General features: G+C 39.0%; 1 protein-coding gene across 1 annotated transcript in view; it reads right to left on the bottom strand.

Annotated features, from left to right (window-relative positions):
- Window positions 1–22,896, bottom strand: part of LOC110192644 (doublecortin domain-containing protein 1) — a 113,987-nt gene that overhangs the window by 81,907 nt on the left and 9,184 nt on the right. The window contains 1 exon segment of the mRNA XM_078148872.1: window positions 5,762–5,967. Coding sequence (XP_078004998.1) covers window positions 5,762–5,967 — 206 coding nt within the window.

The raw sequence follows: 22,896 nt of genomic DNA on the forward strand, positions 1-22,896 counted from the left end.
ATTATGCCCTGGACATTTTAAGCTGAACAGTTTTTTTCCCCAAAATCAATAATATTTTCACAAGGATAAGTAGTTACACTGCAATTCCATTACATAACATATTGAACTAATCAACAAATATTTAATAAGTGCATAGCACGTGCCAGGCAACTGAGGGGCTATGAATAAAAGTGCAAGGAATAAAGTAATTCATGATTGAATTCTAATGGGGGACAAGTCTACATTAAAAAAGCACATAGCATAAATAGTTAATAAATATAAATATATGCAAAATAGTTCAGTATAATGTAACTTGAGAGGTAGATCACTAGCAGTTGAGGGAATCAGGAAAATCTTCCTGTATAAGATGGTGCCTCAGCTATATTTTAAGGGGAGAAAGGAACTCTTTGATGTGTTGGTAAGGAGGGAACACATCCCAAACATGGGAGATGGCCAACGCAAATGCGCACCGGTAGGAGTTGGCGTATCAGGTAGGAAGAACAGAGAAAAAGCCAACTGGGCTGGACTGCAGAGCACAGAAGATAGAGTAATTTACAATGAGGCTGGACAGATAAGTTGAGCCCATATGGCTGATTGGTTTATTTTATCCTGGAGGCAACAGGAATCCCCTGGAATTGGTGCAGTAGGAATGTCACACAATCAAATCTACGTTTATGGAAAATTACTTTTTCACCAGTGTGTTGGGTGGACTGGAATGGGGAGAGACTTGAGGCTGGGAGACTAATTAAGCCTTTGCAATAACTAGGTGAGAACAGGCAATGAGGGACTGAACTATGGTGGAAGCTGTTCGAGTGGAGACAAGGGGTCAGATGCAAAAGATGTTGTAAAGGTCAAAACAGCAAGGTCTGGCAACTAATTAGGTATGAAGAGTGAGGAGTCTAGGATAATGTTGAGTAAAAACCTGAGACTGTGGAAAGATGGTTGAGCTTTCTACAGAAACAGAGAAATTTGAAAGAGGAAATTATGAGTTTAGTTTTACACACAATAAATTTAAGATGCCTCTGGGACACCCAGTTTAAAAAGCCCAATAAGCAGCTAATAATACATGAAGAAAGCTCAGGGGAGAGACTGAGGATTGATCCTAGACATCTGGCAGACATTTACACACTTGGAATATTTCAAAGGCTCCAAAATGAGATGCATATCTATTTAAAAGAGTTCATTCTAATGATGATCCACACAGCAAAAGTTATGTAATTCAGTTAGATGGGTAAACCACAAATTTGGTCCATTATAACAAATCACGAGTAGACATTGCAGATGCATGATGAATTGGTCCCAGAATTGAACACAACATTCCAGAAGAGATGCCTCTGCCCCTCTGCCCTTTCTGTTGGTAAGCTCCTTCCTACAAGTACCCTTTAAGGAAGTGCCAACTATAGGCCATCTACACTCATTTCTCTCTCTAGTCAGCTCCTTACTCTCCGGACTTTTCTACTTCCACTCCCAGAAACTGGCTTATCCTGGAGATTCTTCTACCTCCCCATACCTCCCTCCCCCAGATGGTGAGTACTTTTCTGAAACCACCCTTTGAGGAAGTACCCAGGCCATCCATTCTCACTTCTTCTTCTGCTCAGATCCTGACTCTGGACTTTTTCACCCTATTTCCATATGGTACATCAGCTTCATCCCTTTCCAATTCCCTTGTATGTGTTGCCTTCAACCAGTGTAGGCTCCTTGAGGGGTAGTATGTGTATTTGTATTCTCAACACTTCCCAAGGTGCCTGGCACATATAAATTTTTAGTAATTGTTCTTTATATCTATGTATCTATCTATCTATCTATCCACCCATCCATCCATCTACATATCCACATATATATCTTCTATCATCTATCTAGCTATCTATTTTTCTCCTTAGCTACTGATCTATATGGTCTAACCATGGCAAAGGAAAGGAAGATTATCACCATGCTGGTCTTGAACATTCTGCCAATAGTCTTTGAGCTATCCTAATCACTTAGTAAAATAACCAGTCTACCTGGGACGGTTCTGCTGAGAAGGAGAGGAGAAGGAGTTATCAACTTCTAAAGTCTTTTTCTGATCTCTGATCCTTTTTTGTATTTCCCATTTTAAGTAAATCACTTACTGTCAAATAGGGGAAAAAACACTTTAAGTCTTTGGCGGGGGGTGGGGAGGAATTTTGTTTCTTTCTAAAGGCACTGCCCCCACTTTTCTAACAAGTGAAATACATTTATTTCATTTACAAGCACATATTTCACCTGCCCAAAATTCTATGACTGAAATAGATAATTCTTTCCCTCTCTTTATTATTTTTCCCAGAACAAATAGGCTATTTTGGCAGTGAGCAGAATTACGAGGTATTCTGAAGGCTTAGTAAGAGCAGATCTAAAGAGGGATGGATGATTATTTGTGGAAAGTAAAATGGTGTCTATTTACAGTGATGTTAACAAATACTCAGAATCTTTGCTCTGGCCAAGGCTCTAAGGGCTCCTGGAGAGAAATGCTGCTGGTTGTGGTCTTAGGTTCCCTCCAGAAGCAGCAATTTTCCCACATAATACCTATTCCCCTCAGTGTTTTCATGATAAATTGCCTGCTAAAAATGGAGACAGGGGTAAATAGAGTAGGGGGAAGGAAGAGAGAAAAGAGAAGAAGGAAGAGATAGGAGTAGAATAAAATTATAGACTGAAACATTAAGGCTAAGATGTCTTAAGACCAAGGGTTAATTAGACTGGCAATCAAAAACTGAAACCTTAACAATGTTATTTTCTGTTGCTGCCAACTGTATTTACCATTGTTCTCCTTTCGTGTTTCACTTTCCTCTATATTTTACCCCCAATCTGTCTTTTCCTCATTCCTCTGTCCTTCAAGCAACCAAAACTACTATGGTAATGAACATAATAATAATCACTAGCATTTATGTAGCACTTCAAGGTTTGCAAAGTGCTTTACAAAAATTATCTCATTGGATCCTCAAAACAATCTCGTGAAGTAAGTGTGATTATTATCCTCATTTTACATATGAGGAAACTGAGGCAAACAGGATCACACAGCTACTAAGTATCTGAGGTTAAATTTGAACTTCCTGACTCTGGGAAATTTTGCCACATAGCTGACTCTAAGACAGACAGACAGATACACACACACACACATACACACACACACACAGCCACTGGTCCATGCTAGGGGTGGGGAACCTGCAGCCTCGAGGCCACATGTGGCTCTCTAGGTCCTCAAGTGTGGCCCTTTGATGGACCTAGAGGACCACAGTCAAAGAGATGCACTTGAGGACCTAGAAGCCACATGTGGCCTCGAGGCCGAAGGTTCCTCACCCCTGGTCCATCCAGTCCAGTAGCCTGTCCCTGACTGATACCATGGAACTCTCTGTGAGACAGAATTTTATAAAACAGTGACCACATGATTTTCAACCAGATAAGCCTCAAAGATTTACAGATATAGAGTTAGCTTCTAATTATTCACTGCAGATCGATCCTTTGCAACTCTATCTAAGGCTATTTAATCCATTATATGTCTCTGGAGTTATTCAACTGTGCAGCTGAATGAGCCCATCTTAGACTAAGCAGCTGCTTGCATTCACTGGGATTCCATAAAATCGCCCCAAGACCACCTTCTTTCAGCTTTAATGGGTTAGCTTTCTTTTTATATCCCTGCAGTCAATTAGGAAGTCCAACTTCCAACCTCTATTTCAAATTTATCTATGGATTTTATCATGTGTGATTCCCTTTAGCAGCACAAGTCACCACTATTCAATTTAGAAGTTAAGTTTTGGAGTCTTCTGAGGCACAGAGAGGCTAAGTTACTTGCCCATGGTCACACTTCAGTAAATGTCAGAGAGAGAATTTGAACACGGGTCTTCCTGACTCCAAATTGGGTTATTCGGCTCACTATTCCACACTTCCTCCTCTATCTCCATTAAGATCCCAAAATAAATAAACGAACTGTCCTTCCTGGACAGTTGAACCTACTGGCTCAAAAATTACCTCCATCCTTAAGTCATTTCTGAGGTACAGAAAAATTATTGTTTTTACTGTCATATTTAACTGACCATTGTGTCTAAATGATTGTCTCTAAATCTCACTGAGATAATCTATGCTGTGTTTATAGATCTGGCCACTCATCAAGGATTATTTTTAAATAATTAGCAGCAGCATAGGAGAGTCTGACCTTGCCAATGCTCATCTGAGTGAAAGGGGGGAAATTTGCATATCTTCCTGGTCCTGATTCCTTTATATTTGTATGACTGTTTCAGCAAGTAATTCACATCTATATGGATTTTCCTGTGATAATTAAACAGTCCTGTTAACATCTCAAATTTCCTTTTCAAAATAATTTCCAATTTGTCCCTTCATTTTCACAGCCTCCTCTCAGTATCCAAGGATTACCATTTCTTATATTACCTTGCCACAAATCCTAAAGTAGTATGGAGTAAGCAAATACATATTCATTAAATACAGGGGTCAGCATACTACATTTTAAAATGTAAAAACCATTCTCAGCTTGTGGGCCACACAAAAACAAGCAGTGGGCATAATTCAGTCTGTGAGCCTTAGAGTCTGCTGACTCCTAGTCTAACCAATTTTTAAAATTCCAGAATCATTTAGCCTTGTAAATTTCTACCAATTGTTCAAATTCATTAAATTCCAAACAAATCCTACAGCTGTCAGTCACACAGATAAGATTACTTTTATTAATTAGTTTTAAATAAAATACTTTCAGAAAGCATAGTAACAATAATATTTTTATGTATATTTAACCTCTCATCTAAGAAAATGTCACTTAGCGGTGACTAGTACACCCAAATTTACCTCGAAGACAGAAAATCATAATTAATGAATTTAGGTGGATTCAAGAGGTTATCAAATCCCTTGTTCCTCCTCTGTCTACACCAGACCACATTTGAACAATCCTAGACATATGTTCATCTGAACAATTTTTCAAACTCTTCAGAAAAGACATCCCTTGGTGATTTATTCTGATGAAAATTCTAAGAATGCATAAGAGTCATGAACTGGAGAAATTCTTCAGATAACAAGTATATAAAAGCCAGGGATGACTTCCTGAGAAATGTATGTACCCAGTAGTAGGTCAACCTCTAAGTTACCAACCCCTCACTTCTTACCTGTCCACCCACTAAATAAGACTGCACCCAGCCTTGGACAATCTCCTTGTTTTGTACAGTAGTCAAAACAATGAAATCTCAATATAACAAAATGATTGGGATTTTTTTTTTGGAGTTTACAGTACTTGGAATATATACATATACACACACACACACATACATACACACATACACAAATATATGTACATATATATGTATACGTATATATGCATTTCAAGATGCTGTGCCAATAATAGTAAAAGATTGGCCTATCTCAAACTATACTTATTATAAGTTTAAACAATAGCTAGAATTTATACAGCATGTTAAGGTTTGCAAAGTGCTTTACAAATACTAATTTCTTAAAATATGATTTATTATTACATAAGATAAAAGATTAATTTATTCTATTTCCCCTTTTTCCCTATAAAGGTAATTTATAACTGAATGAATGACTATTTTAATTTAAAGATTTATTGGAGGGTCATTATCATTTTTTGAAGTTAATATATTTTACTAAGTGTGACACTGCATGTTCTTCTGGGCAGCTAAAATTTTTTAACAATATGAGCTCTCGCCAGTTTATAGAAAATGTTTTTTTTCTACATCTAATGACAAAAGAACTATAGAAAATTGGAAACCAAGTTCACTCTCTAAGAAACATTGTGTTTAGTTAATATTACCTCTGTCTGTGCATCCTGACCAATTGTTATCTCACATCCATCCTGACCCTTGCCATTCTGAAAAGCCCAAATTGATACTGAAGCCTTCTCGGTATGTTTCTTCATTCTACTACAAAACAGAGACTTGGTTTTTCCTCTTTTGACATCAGTAGGCAACATCAGGCCATTCACTGTCCAAGTTACTTTCTTCATTAACAACAGATGGTCTAAAAAAAAATGTTTAAGTCAAGTCAATATTTGGCTTCCAAATTAAAAATGGACCCATTATACCTCCCCTCCCCCCTCAGCTTCATCATCTCCACTGGCCAGTCTCCATTTAGATGCTGGTATTCTGAAATGTTACCCCCAGTTTCCCACTAACCGTGACATAAGCTGTAGCAAGCTGTCTGCTCTGATAGCCTGCATAAATCATCATTCCTGAAGGGAACAGATGTTCAGGGTATGAAAGAGTAATACCACAATTTAGTCATAATTAAAATTCACCTTAGCATGCCTCTATCACTGATCAGAGAATCATTTAGCTTCTCACCTGTACAAAAGCTCCTGGTTTCTTTTGCTTTATTCATCTGATTCCTCTTAAGTTTTCTGTTCTTCAAAGCTACATGTCCCTTTTGGTTTAGGAAAGACATTTTTCTTTTTCATAACTTTTCTCCCCTCATCTTTGTTATTTTTAAGAATATGACCTCTAAAAAAAGTATTCACTCTAAAATGGTTTTCATGTGCTAAATGTAAAGATTGTCCTTATCCTCGCAAAGCAGGTACATGCTAGGAAATCCATGGTGAAAGTCAAATTACTTCACTAAAGATTTTTTTAAAAAAAGTTTTTCATTAACTTCATTCAGACCTATATATTTTCGAAGCTCTGTACAGGAACTGAGTGCAGCTAAATCAGCATGTGTGGTTTTGAAAATGTAGAGGTAAGCACATAAGCACCAAATACTACACATTAAATCACTACTGATGTTTCTTCTTTTTTTCCCAAAGGGTTTCATTATAGAGATCATTTGCACCTGAGACATTTATTTTGTTTACACAATCATTTTAGACTAAGTATTCTTTTCAAGAAAAGAGTAAAAATACCTCTCTTTGATCTGTTCTGTATTCATTCCAATGATAGAAGCATACTTCTCTTTACAAGCAGCTGAAAAGGGCTTTATTTATTTAAATGCTAAAATGTCCAAGCACGTCTTTTCTACAGCAACAACCTTAGAAAACCTGTGGCCTCCTTTGACATGAAAATAGTACTTAACAAAATTTGCTCCTAATTAAAATAGAAAACAGGCTTAGCAGTCTAAACAACCTCCATCTCTAAGAACAGGTAAAGGAAAACTGAACTTTCTTTGGTAAATTTTATGGATCAACTGGAATCTCCTTTAGGAATGTATCACGAGCTCCAGGTTCAATCTCCAAACTCACATTTGGACTAGTTCCCCAGAGAAAAGCTACTATTTCTCCCCGTAGGGGTAACACTCAGGGTGTGTGTCTCTTACTCATGAGCCCTGTTTGGTGTGTTCTCCACTATCATTTCACCAGTTGATTTATCCCCAATGTTAAGTCACCAATGAACATCAATTAGATTTTGCAAATGAAAGTATTCACTGAAAAAGTATAGCAAAGATTAAAATATAAATATGTTCTCCCAAGATGTCTGGGACATACTCTCCCAAAAATATGGAAAGAGTCCTGGGCAAAGTGGGCTCAAGATTAGACAATATACATAACAAAAGGGTAACACACAGGCATGTGGAAGTTGTTGGGTTTTTTGCCCCTTCCTTCCTGGAGTACAAAGTTCCCCTTAGGTGGGTGTAATTCCATCCTTGTCTGGAGGACTCATTCTACAAGGATGTGGGTTTCCATGAGTTACAAAGACAAGTACACATGAAACAGTACCGTCTAAGGTTAACTCTCCTCTCCTCGGTATATCTTGTATGTTCTTGTATTTATGTATGTTCTGCTTTATATATGTTGTCCCTATCATCAGAATGTAAGCTCCTTGAAGGCAGGAATTGCTTTTTTTTTTATTGTATCACCAGCAGTTAATACAATGCCTGGTACAGACCAACTGCTTAATCAATGTTTGTTGATTGATTAATTGAAATAACTGTGCCAGGAATAATAAAGTGCTAAAATAAATGGTACAGAGAATGAGCGCTTTAGGAGTTAAAAGAGGCAGGACTTCACTAGAGTCTAAAGTGGTGGGGAGTTTAAGGTGACAGCAGAGTTTAAGGGGAACCAAAAAGAATGAGTAAGATTTTGAGCCTGCCTCTCCTGGTTTTGCTCCCATACCTAGGGGCCTTCCTTGCAAAGAGTGCAGCAGCATCTCCTACTTAGCACAGAGGACTGACTCATCCTAAGCCTTGGAGTGTCCCAGCGAGGCCTTACAACAGGATTTTCAAGAACCAAGGGCAGGCTGGAGAGTGTGGGCACTTGAAGTCATCTATCCCTGAGGGCTCTGGGCCCTGTGTATGGTCCACTCCTTCACAGGGAATAAGTAGCATTTATGAAGCACCTGAAGGTTTACAAAGCTCTTTACAAATGTTATCTCATTTTATCCTCACAACAAACTGACATTTGGTGGGATATGATTACTGACTGGATTATTATAGCTCTCGATTGGCATGCTTTATTCAAGAGGAATAGGGTAAGTAGACTTGGGGTAGCATTGCATAGAAAGAAGGAACCAGAAAGGGGACACATAAAGAGAGTATTTGGATAAAAGACAAAGTAGGGAGAAACAGATGATTTGGGACAAAGAAAAAAATAGATGATTTAGGAAATGGATCAGAAGCTTAGCACAGAAAAAGATAAACAAGTCATGAGAGACTTCAATTATCCAGCCATCTTCTGTACCACTGTTTCTGTCAAAAACAGAGCATCTAATAACTTTTTGACTTGCCTTAGTGATAAGCTCATCTTTCAAAAGGTAGAGGAATCAACAAGGAAATATTCTATTCATTATCAGATTCTCACTAACAGGCAAGGATCAGTTGCTGAGGTGAAAAGGATGGGAACTTTAGGAGGAACTGACCACTCCATCTGCGAATTTAGGATAGAAAATAGAAAAACTAGTTTGACACACACCCCAGATTCAAGGAAAGCAGATTTCAGTGGCTTCAGAGGAAATACAGGCAGGATGCCATGGAGCGAAAAGTTGTAGAAATTTATTTCTTTGTGTTGTCCTCTCTGAGGACGGGGCCTGTCGTACTTTTCCTTGTATCCCCAGGATTTAGCACAGTGCCTGGCACGCAGTGGGTGCTTAATAAATGTTTATCAACTCTGACTCTGTTGTAGGGGAAGGCAGTTCAGGAGGGATGGGAGATGTTCAAGAATTACGAGGAAAAATGGAATTGGTCTGAAGAGACTGATGTGGCTGTACAGGACAGTCAACAACAAATGTAGATTTTAAAAAGAAAAAGACCGAAGATAGAAGCAAGGCCAGGTGTCGGAGAATGAATATAAAAACATGGCACAGACTTGTAAAAACAGTGTCAGGATTGCTAAGGCTCAGAATGAGCTGAGGTTGGTGAAGGAAATGAAAGACAATTGAAACAGGTTTTTAAAAAGTATATTGAGAGAGAAAGGAGAGTCAAAGGACATTTGCTTGTGATAGATGGGACAAAAGCAACTGACGACAGGGAGAAGGCAGATTTGTTCAGTTTGCTGCACTTATGTCTTTTCTACAAAGGAGAATGACCCTTGCACTGGAAAGGACTGAACAAAAATGACTAACAGGGAGTTGAGAACACCTAAGGTGCTTGATGGATTCAAGTCACATGGCCCAGATGAGCTCCATCCTCAGGGGCTGAAAGAACAAGTAGGTGTGATTGCGAGCCGTGGCCGTCGATATTTCAAAGACCCCAGAAAAGATCATACAGAGCTACCACAAGATTAGGAAAGGCCAAATGTCCCAATATCTAAGAAAAGAAGGAGACAGTGACAGAGACAGGGAGAAGGACAGAGACTGCAAACTCCAGGCCAATAAGCTGGACCTCATTCCTTTGGAAAATTCTAGAAAGTATCATGACATCTAGGAGGTTAGGAAGTGGTATGAAGGGTCTGGGTGACTAAAAGACAAGATGAATGCTCACCAATCAGAAGCCCAGATTCCCCAGGAACTCATGGCTCTCTCCTGAGCCCCAGTCTCACATCGCCAACTGACCACTTGACATTTCAAACTACATGTCCCCCAGACATCTCAAACTCAAAATGTCCAAATCAGAACTCATTATTTTCCCACCCAACCCATTCCCAGCTTGCTAGAGTGACTTCAAAAGTGCATGTGAACTGTGTCTCTCTCCAACTGAATAAACTCCAGTATCTCTCTGTTTCTTCTAGCATCAAATCTAAATTCCTCTTTTTTGGCACTTAAAGGCCTTCACAACTTAGTTCTGACCAACTTTTCCAGCCTTGACCAATACTATGGTCTAGCTAAACTGGCCTTCTTACTTATCCTCATATATAGCTCTCCATCTTCTACCTTCATCCCTATCTGTTTCCCATGACTAGAATGCATTCTCTCCTCACCTCTGCCTCTTAGAATGCCTAATTTCCTTCAAGATTCCATTCAAGACCTTCCTTCAATTTCACATGGTGCCCTCCCTGATTCTTCAATTGCTAGTATCCCCCCGTAAATTAACATGTATTTATTTTATATATGCCTATATACAAATCTTCACCAGTTACTTCTAAGCCATTCTACAAGGCAGTTTAAAGACTAGTTATTTGGAATCATCACATGTTCCTCATGGCTTCAATGAGCCAAAGAGCACATTCGAAGGGGCAAACTTCAGTAGCAAAGGGAAAAAAAATTTTAATGGAAAATGAAAAGTCTCAAACTTTCCCCATCTCATCTCAAATCATCTCTTTTTTGAGTATGACTACTATTTCATAACTAGTTCTATATAATGTTATGCCTTGATATTGTCTCAACAGATGTAAACATCCTCAAAGAACCCTTCTGAATCATCCACCTTACTTCCAAATAAAAATTCCAGTTCACCCAATCCATATTTGTCTACTGAAAAAGGCAGCGACTTTGCTTAATCAGACACATCTGTGGCTATGGGAGAACATGAGACAATCATTCCCTGTAAGCACTTGGAGAACTACAGTTATAAGTTCTGATGATCTACAGAGTAAAACAGTAAGACTAAAAATTGAATTTATACTTTCCATATAGCAGTACAACAACTATTTAATTAAGTTGACCCTTATTTGAATTGCAGCTACACTGTATTTTTGGAAGAGATTAACCTTTTACTAATAGTGATTAATTAGCGCTTTCATTATCCTGTCCCTTATTGCACTTACTGGAGTCTGGGTCCTGGAGGACAGCCAATAGTAGAAATGAGAAGGTCACAGGTAAAGTCTGGAAAATATACAGGCTTTGGAAAAAAGCTACTGAGTTAAGAGGGAATATGGAAAACTTAAAGGATCTAAATGGAAGGTAAGAGTGGTACAGTAGGTGGGCTAATGGTCAATATGAGTAGTAGTATATTTTTATTCTATATAAAACATTAGGAGATTTAAAAGTGGAGGAACATAGGAATCAAATGTTGAAAATAGACTTGTATCTGAGTCCTTACTAAACCAAACTCAAAAGCAAGAGAAAAAAATAAGTTCTCATAGGAGAATTTTAGTGACATGATTATAAAATTTACTAATGGCATGTATTAGCAAATAAAAAAGAGGACAAAATGTCTTAAAATTGCTTTTCTTAACTTAATAATACAAAACACAAATTTAGATGCATTGGTAAGTGGTTGTTCTGAAAAATATCACGTTAAATGAATCACTCTATATGACTGACACACAGTGGTGAGGATCCCCTAAATAAAGAATAATGTCAATCACATCACTCCCTCCTTGGAACACTGGGGAGACTCATAATGGTTTCTTAGAACATATGAATACTTCTGATCTTTGTTCAAGACTTACGTTCTCCACGAAACCTTTTCAGGCAAGACCTAATCACCTCAATCACTGCAATAATACTTTCCGTCTTTTTTAATCCTCTCCGTTTCTTGATTACTACTAAGTGCTGTGCGCTCTTTGCATAATTATCCCTGGATATTTATAACTATAGGTATAGTTGTATCAACCCCACCCCAAGACCAAGTTTTTCCTAATTCTCTTACTCACTCTCCAATCCCAACTTGAGTTATCCAGCCCCCAGAAAAAATGAGTTGCTGTTTTCTACAAATACTTCATTAATTCCTTTAAGCCAATGCATCTCTATTTACCCTTCACATTCATTCATTCTTTCTTTCCATATGCATTTTTTTCTAGGCAAAAGGCTCTATGGAGTATACATCACTATAATCAGGGTTTGGGAAGGAAAGGAAGTTTAAATAGTGTGGGAAAGGTAATATATTAGTTGGGATGCATTTTGGTCCCTGTGTAAATTACCCAGAGCCTTTCTTTTGTTGGTAGGGAGAGTCAGTCAGAAAGCTGAAGGACGCTGAGTATCTGAAGCTGGAGAAGAGAGCATCACAGAAATGGGGAAAGGGAGGGTTAGGAATTGCAAAAACATATTTCTCTTACCTCATATTTGAATTCAGGAATTTGTTGTTGTTCAGTCATTTCAGTTGTATCTTACCCTTCCGTGAGCCCATTTGGGGTTTTCTTGGCAAAGATATTAGAGTGATTTGCTTTTTCCTTCTCCAGAAGTCAGGAAAACTTGAGTTTAAATGCTTGCCTCAGACACTTAAAAGCAGCGTGACCCTGGGCAAGTCACTTAACCTTTCTGTACCTCATTTTCCTTATCTGTAAAATGGGGATGATAATTATAGCACCTCCCTTGCAGAGTTGTGGTGAAGATCAAATGAAGTAACATATTAAAGTGCTTTGCAAACCTTAAAGCACTATCATTATTATTTTTTTATTATATCCAGTGGTATTTGCCTTAAAATGTATGTGGTCAAACAGAAACAGTATTAGAAACATGTGTGTATACATGTGCTCACACGTGTGTGGGTGCATGTTGTGTTTACTTTCTAGGTATTTTAATTTCTTGGGTTTCTGGATGGGGGGGTCTACAAAACTATGATACCCCTTGATGCTGCAAGTGCCTCGATAAAGGATTTCCCTTTTCTGGTTTCCTCATCTGAAAAATGAGGAAGCTTGGACAAAATTATCTCCAAGGTTCATTCCAACTCTCAATGACTGTCTCTTAAGAGCAGAAAGTGATGAAGACAAAAAATAGTCCTTACAGGCAAATCTTACTTTTCCAGAGTGTCAGCCAATTCCCACCCCCTTCACCTATCAACAAAAGTATACTGATATCATAGATTAGATATGCAAAGCAACTTAAGGAGAAAGAATGAAAAGTATGTAGATGTTAATTCCTTTTGAAAGGTGGAGACTCCAGAAGAGTGTCACATTGTCTTGTAGGTATTTTTAAATTCACATCCTACATTTTATTAAAATTAAGATGTTTTACAATGTGAAATACCTATGGTTTTACTGCTTTGGCTATGGGCTGTCCATTTTGCAAAAGCTTATTATCAATATTAGACTTTACCACTAATTAGAGGTGGGAGAGAAATCTCCAAGGAAAAACCAAGTGCCCCATCCCAGGGCTCTCCCGCTTGCCAAAAGACTGATCAAAAGAGAACATTTGACCAAAAGAACAAGCAGTCACTATCTGATGTCAGCAGTGCTGATGGTCATTTACAATTTTACTTTCAGGGTGAATGGAGCCTTCTATAGGGGCATGATCCTTCTGTAATATTCTAGCTAGTTCACTTTTCTAGTGACTTCATTTTCCAGTCCAAAGTCAGAGCTATTTCTCTTAATGCTCCTGAACTTTGGAAAGCATGATTCATCCTGAGCTCCAGAATGTATAAAAATGTATAGTAGTGACATAAGGCTGTTTTCAGAAATATCCCTATTCCCTGCCTAAAGAATTTCCCTGCCCAATCTTTTTTTTTTTCTTAGCTGCAGAGCTCCTTGCTAAGTTCCCGTGAGCCATCCCCAAAGTAGCCCTTCCTACTCCAGGAGAAACTCAAAGCCCTAGGGGATTTCATAATTGTATCCCAAAGCCTTACCATCTGGGGGTTCTAACCTACTCAACAGGGTCAACAAGTCAAGTCAAGTCAACAAGAGTCTAGTAAGCCTCTCTTATGTGTATAGTATATACCCCCTCCCTCCTGGCCATTTTCTTTTGACAGATAAATGTTTGTATAACCATTAGTGACTCTACAAATTAATTACTCTGTGGCTTACACTGGCCTCCATCCAGCCTTCTGATATGCCCAAATCTACACATGAATTTAGGGGAAGAGATTTTGTGCTAACTAATCCTACTGGTGAGGTTGCTTGCATGTCGTCTGTTCACTGCCCATTGTTCTATTTGGTCCACCATCCACACAGATGATAGGGACACCTGTCTTCTGGTGTGCTATTCTGTCCAAAGCAATACAGGTGTCCATCTATGATTCTAACACATAAATCTTATTGAAAGGGAGCCTGGCACACACTACACCATTGGTAGAGTTATGAATTGGTCCAACCGTTTCGTAAAGTAATTTGGAATTATGCTTTTTAAAAAGTGAATAAAAGAGCCTTATCTTTTAACCAAGAGATTCCACTACTAGGCATTTACTCTAAGGAGGTCAAAGATTAAAATCCAATGTATGACAAACTACACAAAAAGTGAATTTTTATGCAATTAGGTGGCTCAGTAGATAGGGTTTTAAACTTGGAGTCAGAAAATCCTGCGTTCCATTCCTATACACCTTGGACACCTTGCTAAGGAAGCTCAGGGAAGTCATCCTCTATCAGCCCCAGTTTCTTCATATATAAAACAAGGGAAAATAATAACACCTATCTCAGAGAACTGTTGTGAGGATCAAATGAGATCACATACGCAAAGTGCTTTGCAAACCCTAAAACAATATAAACACACACACACACACACACACACACACACACACACACGATATTATTAGGAAGAGTGGCAAAGAACTGCATCATAGGTTTAGAGTTGGCAGGGACCTTAGACACCATCTAATTCAACCTAGTTTTGAAACTCACATCCTACACTTTATTAAGATTGAGGTGTTTGCAATGTGAAATACCTATAGTTTCACTGCTTTGGCTATGGGCTGTCCATTTTGCAAAAGCTTATTATCAATATTAGGCTTTACCACTAACTGGATGTGGAAGAGAGATCTCCAAAGAAAAACCAAGTGCCCCCTCCCAGGGCTCTCCCACACTTGCTACAAGACTGACTAAAAGAGAACACATGAGGTTCAAAAAGTTAAGTGACTTATCCAAGGTGACACAGCAAGTAGCAGAACTAGATTCAAAGCCAGGTCCTCCGACTACAAATCAAGCACTCTTTTCATCATAATACATAGCCTCGAGACTAGATACCCTTTGATTGAATAATGACTGAACAAACCATGTTATGTGAATGTAAGGGAATATTAGTGCATAATAAAGAATAACAAATATGAAGAAAACAAATGCATGGTAATAATTATATGAATTGATGCAAAGCAAAGTAAATAGAAGTAGTAAAAGAATAGCCACAGTGACAATGATGTAAAGAACAATAAAAAAAATCTGAACCACATGCAATTACAGTGAGCAAGCTTGGCCCTGGAGATGAGATGAGATAATGTATCTCCCTCCTTTCTTTGCAGAGGTGAAGGGCAACTGGTAAGGAACCTTACATTGACTATCTGAATGTGCTGGATTGTTTTTTACTGAATTGCTTTTCCCCTTTCTTTTCCTGTTTTATTCTTTGCTACAAGGGATTGCTCCCTGGGTAGGAGAATAGAGAGTGATACGTTTGCTAATGAGAGCAATGTAAGGATGAAAGATATTAATAAAGATGTTCTCAAGAGAATATGGAAATCCTGAGAGTTCCCTTCATAATTACTGCAATAATTTCCAACCTTTTGGCTGAATTTTCTCAATAAAGCTTCTATCTATATGCAATGTGCAGGGGGAGAGGAAGTGCTTATGCCATCCCCCATGTGGAAAAAGCTGGGAAGCTTCCTTCCAGAAAGGCATAATTAGGCACAAAGGAAGTATCCAGCTTTTCAGTGTGGACTAGATATTCTATAATTGGTTCTATCCTGATAACTATGTGATGAAGAGATATTTGTGACTGGATGATAGCTGAAAAGGTGCTAGTCAGCCGGAGCCACTCCCCTTGCCTACTTCCTGCCCAGCAGCAGCTTAAGTGAAAGAGATAATGACGTGAGGGTCTCGGGCCCTGCCCTTCTCAGACTGGTAGCCTGTGATTATGAGCCTCTGTTATTTCTCTCTTTTAGTCTGTTCTTTCCTGTTTCAGGTGAAAAAGACTGGGAATGGCTCTAACCTTGACAGCTCCAAAAGGTCAAGGGAGTGAGCCACCAGAGTCTGGGAACTGGAGTCTAGGCAGAATTTGCTTGAAGCCAGAGGATAAAGACCAAGGTCTCAAGCAACCCACTCAGCCTAGTCCAGCGATAGCAGAAATGCACATCCATCCATCCATCAGCCACACGACGTAGTGAACGGATTAAGTCTGAGCGTGTGAAGTGCTCACTGTGTAGCAAAGACCAAGGCAGGAAAGCCAAAGAAGAGGCTACCAAAATGCTTTAGGTACAAAATAATGAGGGCTTGGGCTAGGGTGATGACTGTGTGAGTGAAGGAGAAGACAAAAATTACAAGAATTAGCAACTGATTTGATGTGTAGTGTGATGAAGTGAAGAATCAAGTTCACTTAAGGCTGCAAACCTAGATAAAAACCATCCAACGTAACAGGGGCGTTCAAAGGTGTGGGGGTACCTTTGGAGGAAAGATGATGACTTCTGCTTTGGACACACCGAGGTTTTCAATGTAGGACTGGAGTTCAGGAGACAGAGAATGTGGTCAGATTTATTGAACTGGAATTCATCCACACAGAGATGATAACTGAACCCATAGGAATGAAACGGTCACCAGGTGAGGGAGGATAGAGACACAAGGGGTTCGTGCGTGTTACGGCGTGTGTTATTCTGCCCGTGTGGGTTATACACGTCCACACAGATCGGTCTAGATGTGGCTCACAGGAAGACAAGAATAGACATCTCTCAAGTCTCCTCCCTGTATCCTTCTCCAAGGGAGACTTTGGTTCTTGACAGGAGGAGAAGCAGGAGACTGGGGCCAGATGCTGGACATTCCGCTCTCCTTGGAGAGAAGGGGCACCAGACTAGAAGGCTATCTGCTCCCTTAAATATTGTTAGTCTAGGGGAAATAATTTTTAGGTTCAAGCTAAGTTCCTAATCACTATTCCATAACGGCGAAAGTGTCCAAAGTTATATATCCAAGGCCTCACTTCTTTCCCACCAAATGCCAGTTCTACAGTGAACACCCACAGTGAGCAGCAAAATAAACCAAGTTATCCAAGTCCATAGCAGAAAAGAAATCAGAAGAATACACATGAGAATTTATTCCAGACAATGTGCAAAGTGAACAAAGTCTCCCTTTGGGAACAATGTAACTTAGAGAAAGAGAGTCTCAGACTTTCCCCCTCTAAGGGGGAGATTTCCTGAAATCTCTTATAGTAAGCTGGGTCTTGGACCGTCATCAAGGTACTGATTCCTCTACATCTTGGCTTCTTCCCAGAGAATTTCTTTTACTTTAGGGCTCCAGAAGGAGTCTAGAACTACATGACTTCTCTCTTAAAAGAGGAAGCCAAAAGATCAAGATGTCATCTCTCATGCTCTTGCCAACCCTATCTTCTCATAGATGTGGAGCACTGAGTAATCAATCCCCAGCAATAAGGAGAGTCCCACGCAAACAGTACTTTGAGGTAAAGGTTACAGAGGAAAAAGAGAAGAAGGTTGAGGACAGAGCCTTGATGTTCACTTATAGTTCATGGACATGACATGGACGAAGAACCAGAAAAGGGCAATGAGAAGGAGAGGTCAGATAGGGAAGGATAACCAAAAGAGAATAATGTCATTTAAAAACACATAAAAATTCAGATAAGAGATCATGCCCAAGAGGAGAAAATGGGCAACAGTGTAAAATTCTGCAGAGAGGTCAGGATAAATGAAAATGGAGAAAAGAGCATGAGATTTGGAAATTAACTGCTAACTTTGGAAAGAGCAATTTCAATTTAGGATGAGGTCAGAAACCAGTTTGTAAAAGGTTGTTTTTTTTTTTTAATGAGAAGAGAGGGATAAGTATAAATAGCTTTTTGAAGGAGATGGGCTGAAAGAAGAGAGATAAAGGATGATAGCTACACCCAGAGTTTCTTTATATATCTTCAGTCTATATTTTAAAATATACTTTGTCTATACCTAAAGCACTGATTTTTTCCCCTTATATAAAATTATGTAAATCACACACCTGTGATTTACCATTTTTAATGTATCCTGTCACTATTGAAAGGGCAAGGATTAAGATGTCAAATCAATGAAATTATAAAAAATCAAATTGCCTTTTTTTCAAGTTTATTCTCTTGCATTGGGTAATACGTTGAAAACACATTAATGCTGTTATGACTGTCAGATAGTTATAGATAATGGCATTAAGTACGAAAGAGCACATCATTTCTTTGGAGCATGATGAGTTTTTAAAATATAAATGTTCTGACAGTAAGAAAACATAATGTTATATTCAATTATGTCATCTGCCCCCAATACAATTGCTTCTGTGTTTAGTAAATAGATTAGATCCAGGTCACATTCCTGTGTTCAATGGAGTTTCTAGTTACTCCCTTTTTTGTAAATGCTTGAGTTCTTTGTTTCTGCATGTTCTTAAGTGTCATCCTTTATTGCCACAGGCACAATGGCTATATTTAACTAATAATGACAGTAGTTGTCATTAGAGTTTAAACTCAATAACATTAGCTTGACATATTATTTGAAGTATGTCTTCAATTTAAATTTGATTAAAATTACAAACATCCCGTCTTTCGTGTCAATCAAAGTATTGTCACCCTTTCCCTGAACTTTTCTATGAACTCTTTTTAAATAACTTGTGGCAGTCACGCTACTCCTTCAGTTTAAAAGTTAAGACTAGCCCTAGGACATGAAAAGATTTGTATACATTGTTTCTACACCAGAGCACCTAAAAGGGTCATTTTAAATAACGCAGGTTGGGAGCCAATTAGGGATTTCACCCAACAAAACCATGGAGGTGTGAAGTAAGGCTAAGAGAGGAGAATGAATGAGTGCCTCACTCCTATCGCAGCAAGCACTGATTGTACCTGAAAGCTCTAGTGAGGCATATCAAGGTTGACTGCGGAAAATTAGAAGTGTTTTTGAATAAACAGTTAGTTCTGGAAAAAATTAACTATAATATTTGAAAAATGAATAGCAAGGTTCTCAAGCAAGGGGAACAGGTGTAGATTTGGGATTCTGGGAAGTCACTCGTAGAAATGTTCTCTCTTGCCTTCTTGGGCAAAGATCTTATCTGGCATTCAAAGCCCTTCATAGCCCAGCCCCCTCCCACTTTCCAGCCTTCTTACACCTTACCCCTTGACACATAGTCTGTGATCCAATGGCTTCCTGGCTGCTCCACAAACAAGACACTTCATCTCTCATTTTCTCTGGCTTTCCTGGACCCCTGAAACTCTCTCCATCCTCTGCTCTGCCTGCTGAAATCCTTCACTTCCTTTAGGTCCCCACTAAATTCCTTCTACAGGAAGTCTTCCCCATCCCCTCTTAATTTCAATGCCTTTCCTCTGTTGATTATTTCCTATTCATTCTGTATGTAGTTTGTTTTGTATATATTTGTTTCCATGTTGTCTCCCCCATTAGACTGTAAGCTCCTCAAGGGCAGGGACTGTCTTTTGCCTCTTTTTCATATCCTTAATACAGTGCCTGGTTCAAAGCAGGCATTTAGTAAATTGATTGGTTAGTTGGTTTTCCTTATCTTACTACCTATATGACAGATTTCTGAACTGGAAGTCCCAATGACCATCTGAGGGATTAGCTAGTCTGCCACCTTATGTGCTGCCTGACATGAAGCTGTCTCACGATTCCTTCTCTATTTCCATTGCTGTTTCCTTTATATCATTCTGCTCTTCAAAGTCTTCTTCTTCTGCTAACTGTCTGCTGTCTTGGTAAACGCATCCATTTGTTTCTATGACTTCATTGATCACCTCTACTGTGTCACCTCCCAAATATCTGTTTTCAACCATTGTGTCTCACCAGCACAATGGCCTCCTGTTCATTCCTAAATGCCCATCAGACATCTTCACTTAAATGTTCCACTGTCACCTTACGCTCAATAAATCAACATGACCAAACACAAATGTGTAATCTTCCCAAAGATATATCTGTGGCACTACTGTCATTTCTTGCTGTGAAACTTGTTCTGCCTCCTACTACCATTATCTACCTGTAAAACCCTATCACTTCAAGCCAGGAACAACTTTCTCAGCCTCCTGCCTCCCATTTCTCTAATCCATATTGGTGATGATGTTACCAGACCATCATAACATTCCTTTGCTCAGAAATCTACACAAGCTCACTACCACTTGCAACAGCCAGCCCTCACCTCCTCTGCCTGCCTGGCTTTAGAGGCCACCCATAATCTGGCCCTAATAGACCCAGTCAAACATTTCCTGTTACTCTTATACACGAGTCCCAAATTAGACTCACTTTAATTAGTCAAGTTTCTTTACTGTCTATCTCACCCCTGCCACACGCACTGTGCTCATCCATGGTTCCGAGAATTAGAGTCTTTAAAGTATTCTCTACAAGATAGGTAAGTTCTACTTATAGAAGCACAGAACTTAGAAGGGATCTTAGCAATCACCTACTTCAACACATACCTGAAAAGATTCTCCATTATAAAACACCTAAAAAGTGGTCATCCAGCCTCTGTTCAGAGACCTGGAAGGAAAAGTCACCAGCACCTTTGAGGAAACCCATCAACTTATTTTTGTTTGTTGTTATACAATCATTTCAATTATGTCTCATCCTTTGTGACCCGATGTGGGATTTTCTGGGCAAATATCCTAGAGTGGTTTGCCAATTCCTTCTCCAGCTCATTTTTACAAACGAGGAAACTGAGTAAAACAAGGTTAATGACTTACCCAGGGTGACCCAGCTAGTAAGTGTCTGAGGCCAGATTTGAACTCAGGAAGTTGAATGAGTCTTCCTAAGTCCAGGCCCAGCACTCTATCCACTGCCTAGGGATAACTCAAATTGTTGGGAAGGTTTTTCTTCTCCTAACGACAAGACTGAATATTTGCCTTTTTGCAACTTCCAATGACTATTCCTTATTCTGCCCTCTGGGACCAAACAGAATAAGACTAATTACTCTTCAGCGTGACAACTTTTCAAATACCTGAAGACAATTCTCATACATTCTCCCCCTCCCGCCTCCAGCGCCTCCAGGTCTTCTCTTCTCCAGGCTAAACATCTTCAATTCCTTCAACTCATCCTCACAGGACACAGACTTAGAGCCCTTCCCAATTCTGGTAGCCCTCCTATTAACCCTCTTCAACTTAAACTCTGCATCCCAGAACTCCAGATACTCCAGATGTTATTATGGAGTACACTGAATCATTTCCTGATTGCTGGAAGCCATGTATCTCTTAATGGAGGCCAATCATGCATTAGGTTTTTTCTTCCACATCACTCTACTGACAAATGTTGAGTCCGCTAAAAAAAAAAAACCCAAACCTTTTTTTTGGTTGTTGTTTGTTTTGTTTTTGTTTGTTTGTTTGTTTGTTTGTTTCAGACAAATTCTGCCTAACCACACACCTGTGACATTGGGTCTTTTGAATCCAAGTATGACTTCTCACTTCTTATAATTAATTTCGTGGTATTGGTATTCTGATCAGTGCTCACTCTTTCAAGATCTTTTTGTATCCTGATTTATCCTACAAGGTCTAGTTCAAATCCAATAATCTCTATGAAGCTTTCTCTAACTACTCTAGACTACACAGCTCACAGCATCTTAGGGACTGAAGGGTGGAAAAAGATTTCAGAGGCCATTTAGCCCAAATGATACCTGAACAAAAAACCCCTCTACAAACAATACAACAGACCTTTACCCTCTCTCAACTCCTGTGCGACTTATTAGTTCTCTAATTATTTCACTTTCCATTTGGAGTCTCTGGCTGAACTCTAAGCTCAATGAAAAAAGGAACTATATATTATTTTGTTTACTTCAGATCTCTCCAAAAACCTATCATGTTCTTTGCTCAATAGTTATTGATGTAATAAAGTTCCTCCTGTGGGTCTATCACTAAAATTTTACCACTATTCATTAACTTCTTTGTGTCATAGGAATATAAATTTAGATCTATAAATTTAGAGTTAGTGACCTCAAAGGTCATTTTTGGAAACAGAAGCCCAATGAAGTAAAATACTTTTCCTTACACTCACACAGTAAATAGTAGAGTTAGGATTTGAACCCAGGTTCTTTGAATCTAAATCCAGTACTTGCTCTGCTGCACTACACTGTTTCTTGATGACTTTTTGATCTTTAAGAAATTTCTAATAAAACAGGAATACTCCTAGAAGGGGTAACCTCTGTCAATCAGTGAACATTTGTTAATCAGACTGTTCCCCATTATGACAGGTGTGAACAGGGATCTTCTGCAATGGGGCACAATAGTGATCTTTTACCACCTTGTGCATTATCAGTATTCAAATGCAAACCCAATTGCCTAATGACAATGTTTTGTTGGGTTACGTATTCAGTAACAAGTACAAAGCTGTCAGGTCATGGACATCTGCGTCCATCTTCTTTCCTTCTAGAATTAAAATGGAAGTGTGAACATATTCAAATGCTACCAAGGTATTTATTCCCTAACTTTCTATGTAACAGCCCTGCTCTTGGAATCATGCAGCTTAATGAAAGATGGACCTGTCAGACAGACAGGCAGACCCACACATTCTATCTGCATGTCTGCACATATCTGCATGTAATCATGCAGACACTGTGGGCACATGAAAGTCAATGGTGTGAGAAGCTAGCCCTCACACTCTCTTTTCAGCTGTCTAAATCAAGTAATGATTACCCTATATATTTGAGTGATGAAGCCTAGGATGAGGGGGCACGAAGGATGGAATGCTGGGCCTGAAGTCAGGAAGATTCACTTTCCTGACTTCAAATCTGGCCTCTGATACCTACTAGCTGTGTGACCCCGGGCAAGTCACTTCACTCTGTCTGCCTCAATATCCTCATCT

The sequence above is a fragment of the Phascolarctos cinereus genome, unplaced genomic scaffold, assembly GCF_003287225.1.
Source record: "Phascolarctos cinereus isolate Bilbo 61053 unplaced genomic scaffold, phaCin_HiC Scaffold_9;HRSCAF=440, whole genome shotgun sequence".
In the NCBI taxonomy this organism is placed as follows: domain Eukaryota; kingdom Metazoa; phylum Chordata; class Mammalia; order Diprotodontia; family Phascolarctidae; genus Phascolarctos; species Phascolarctos cinereus.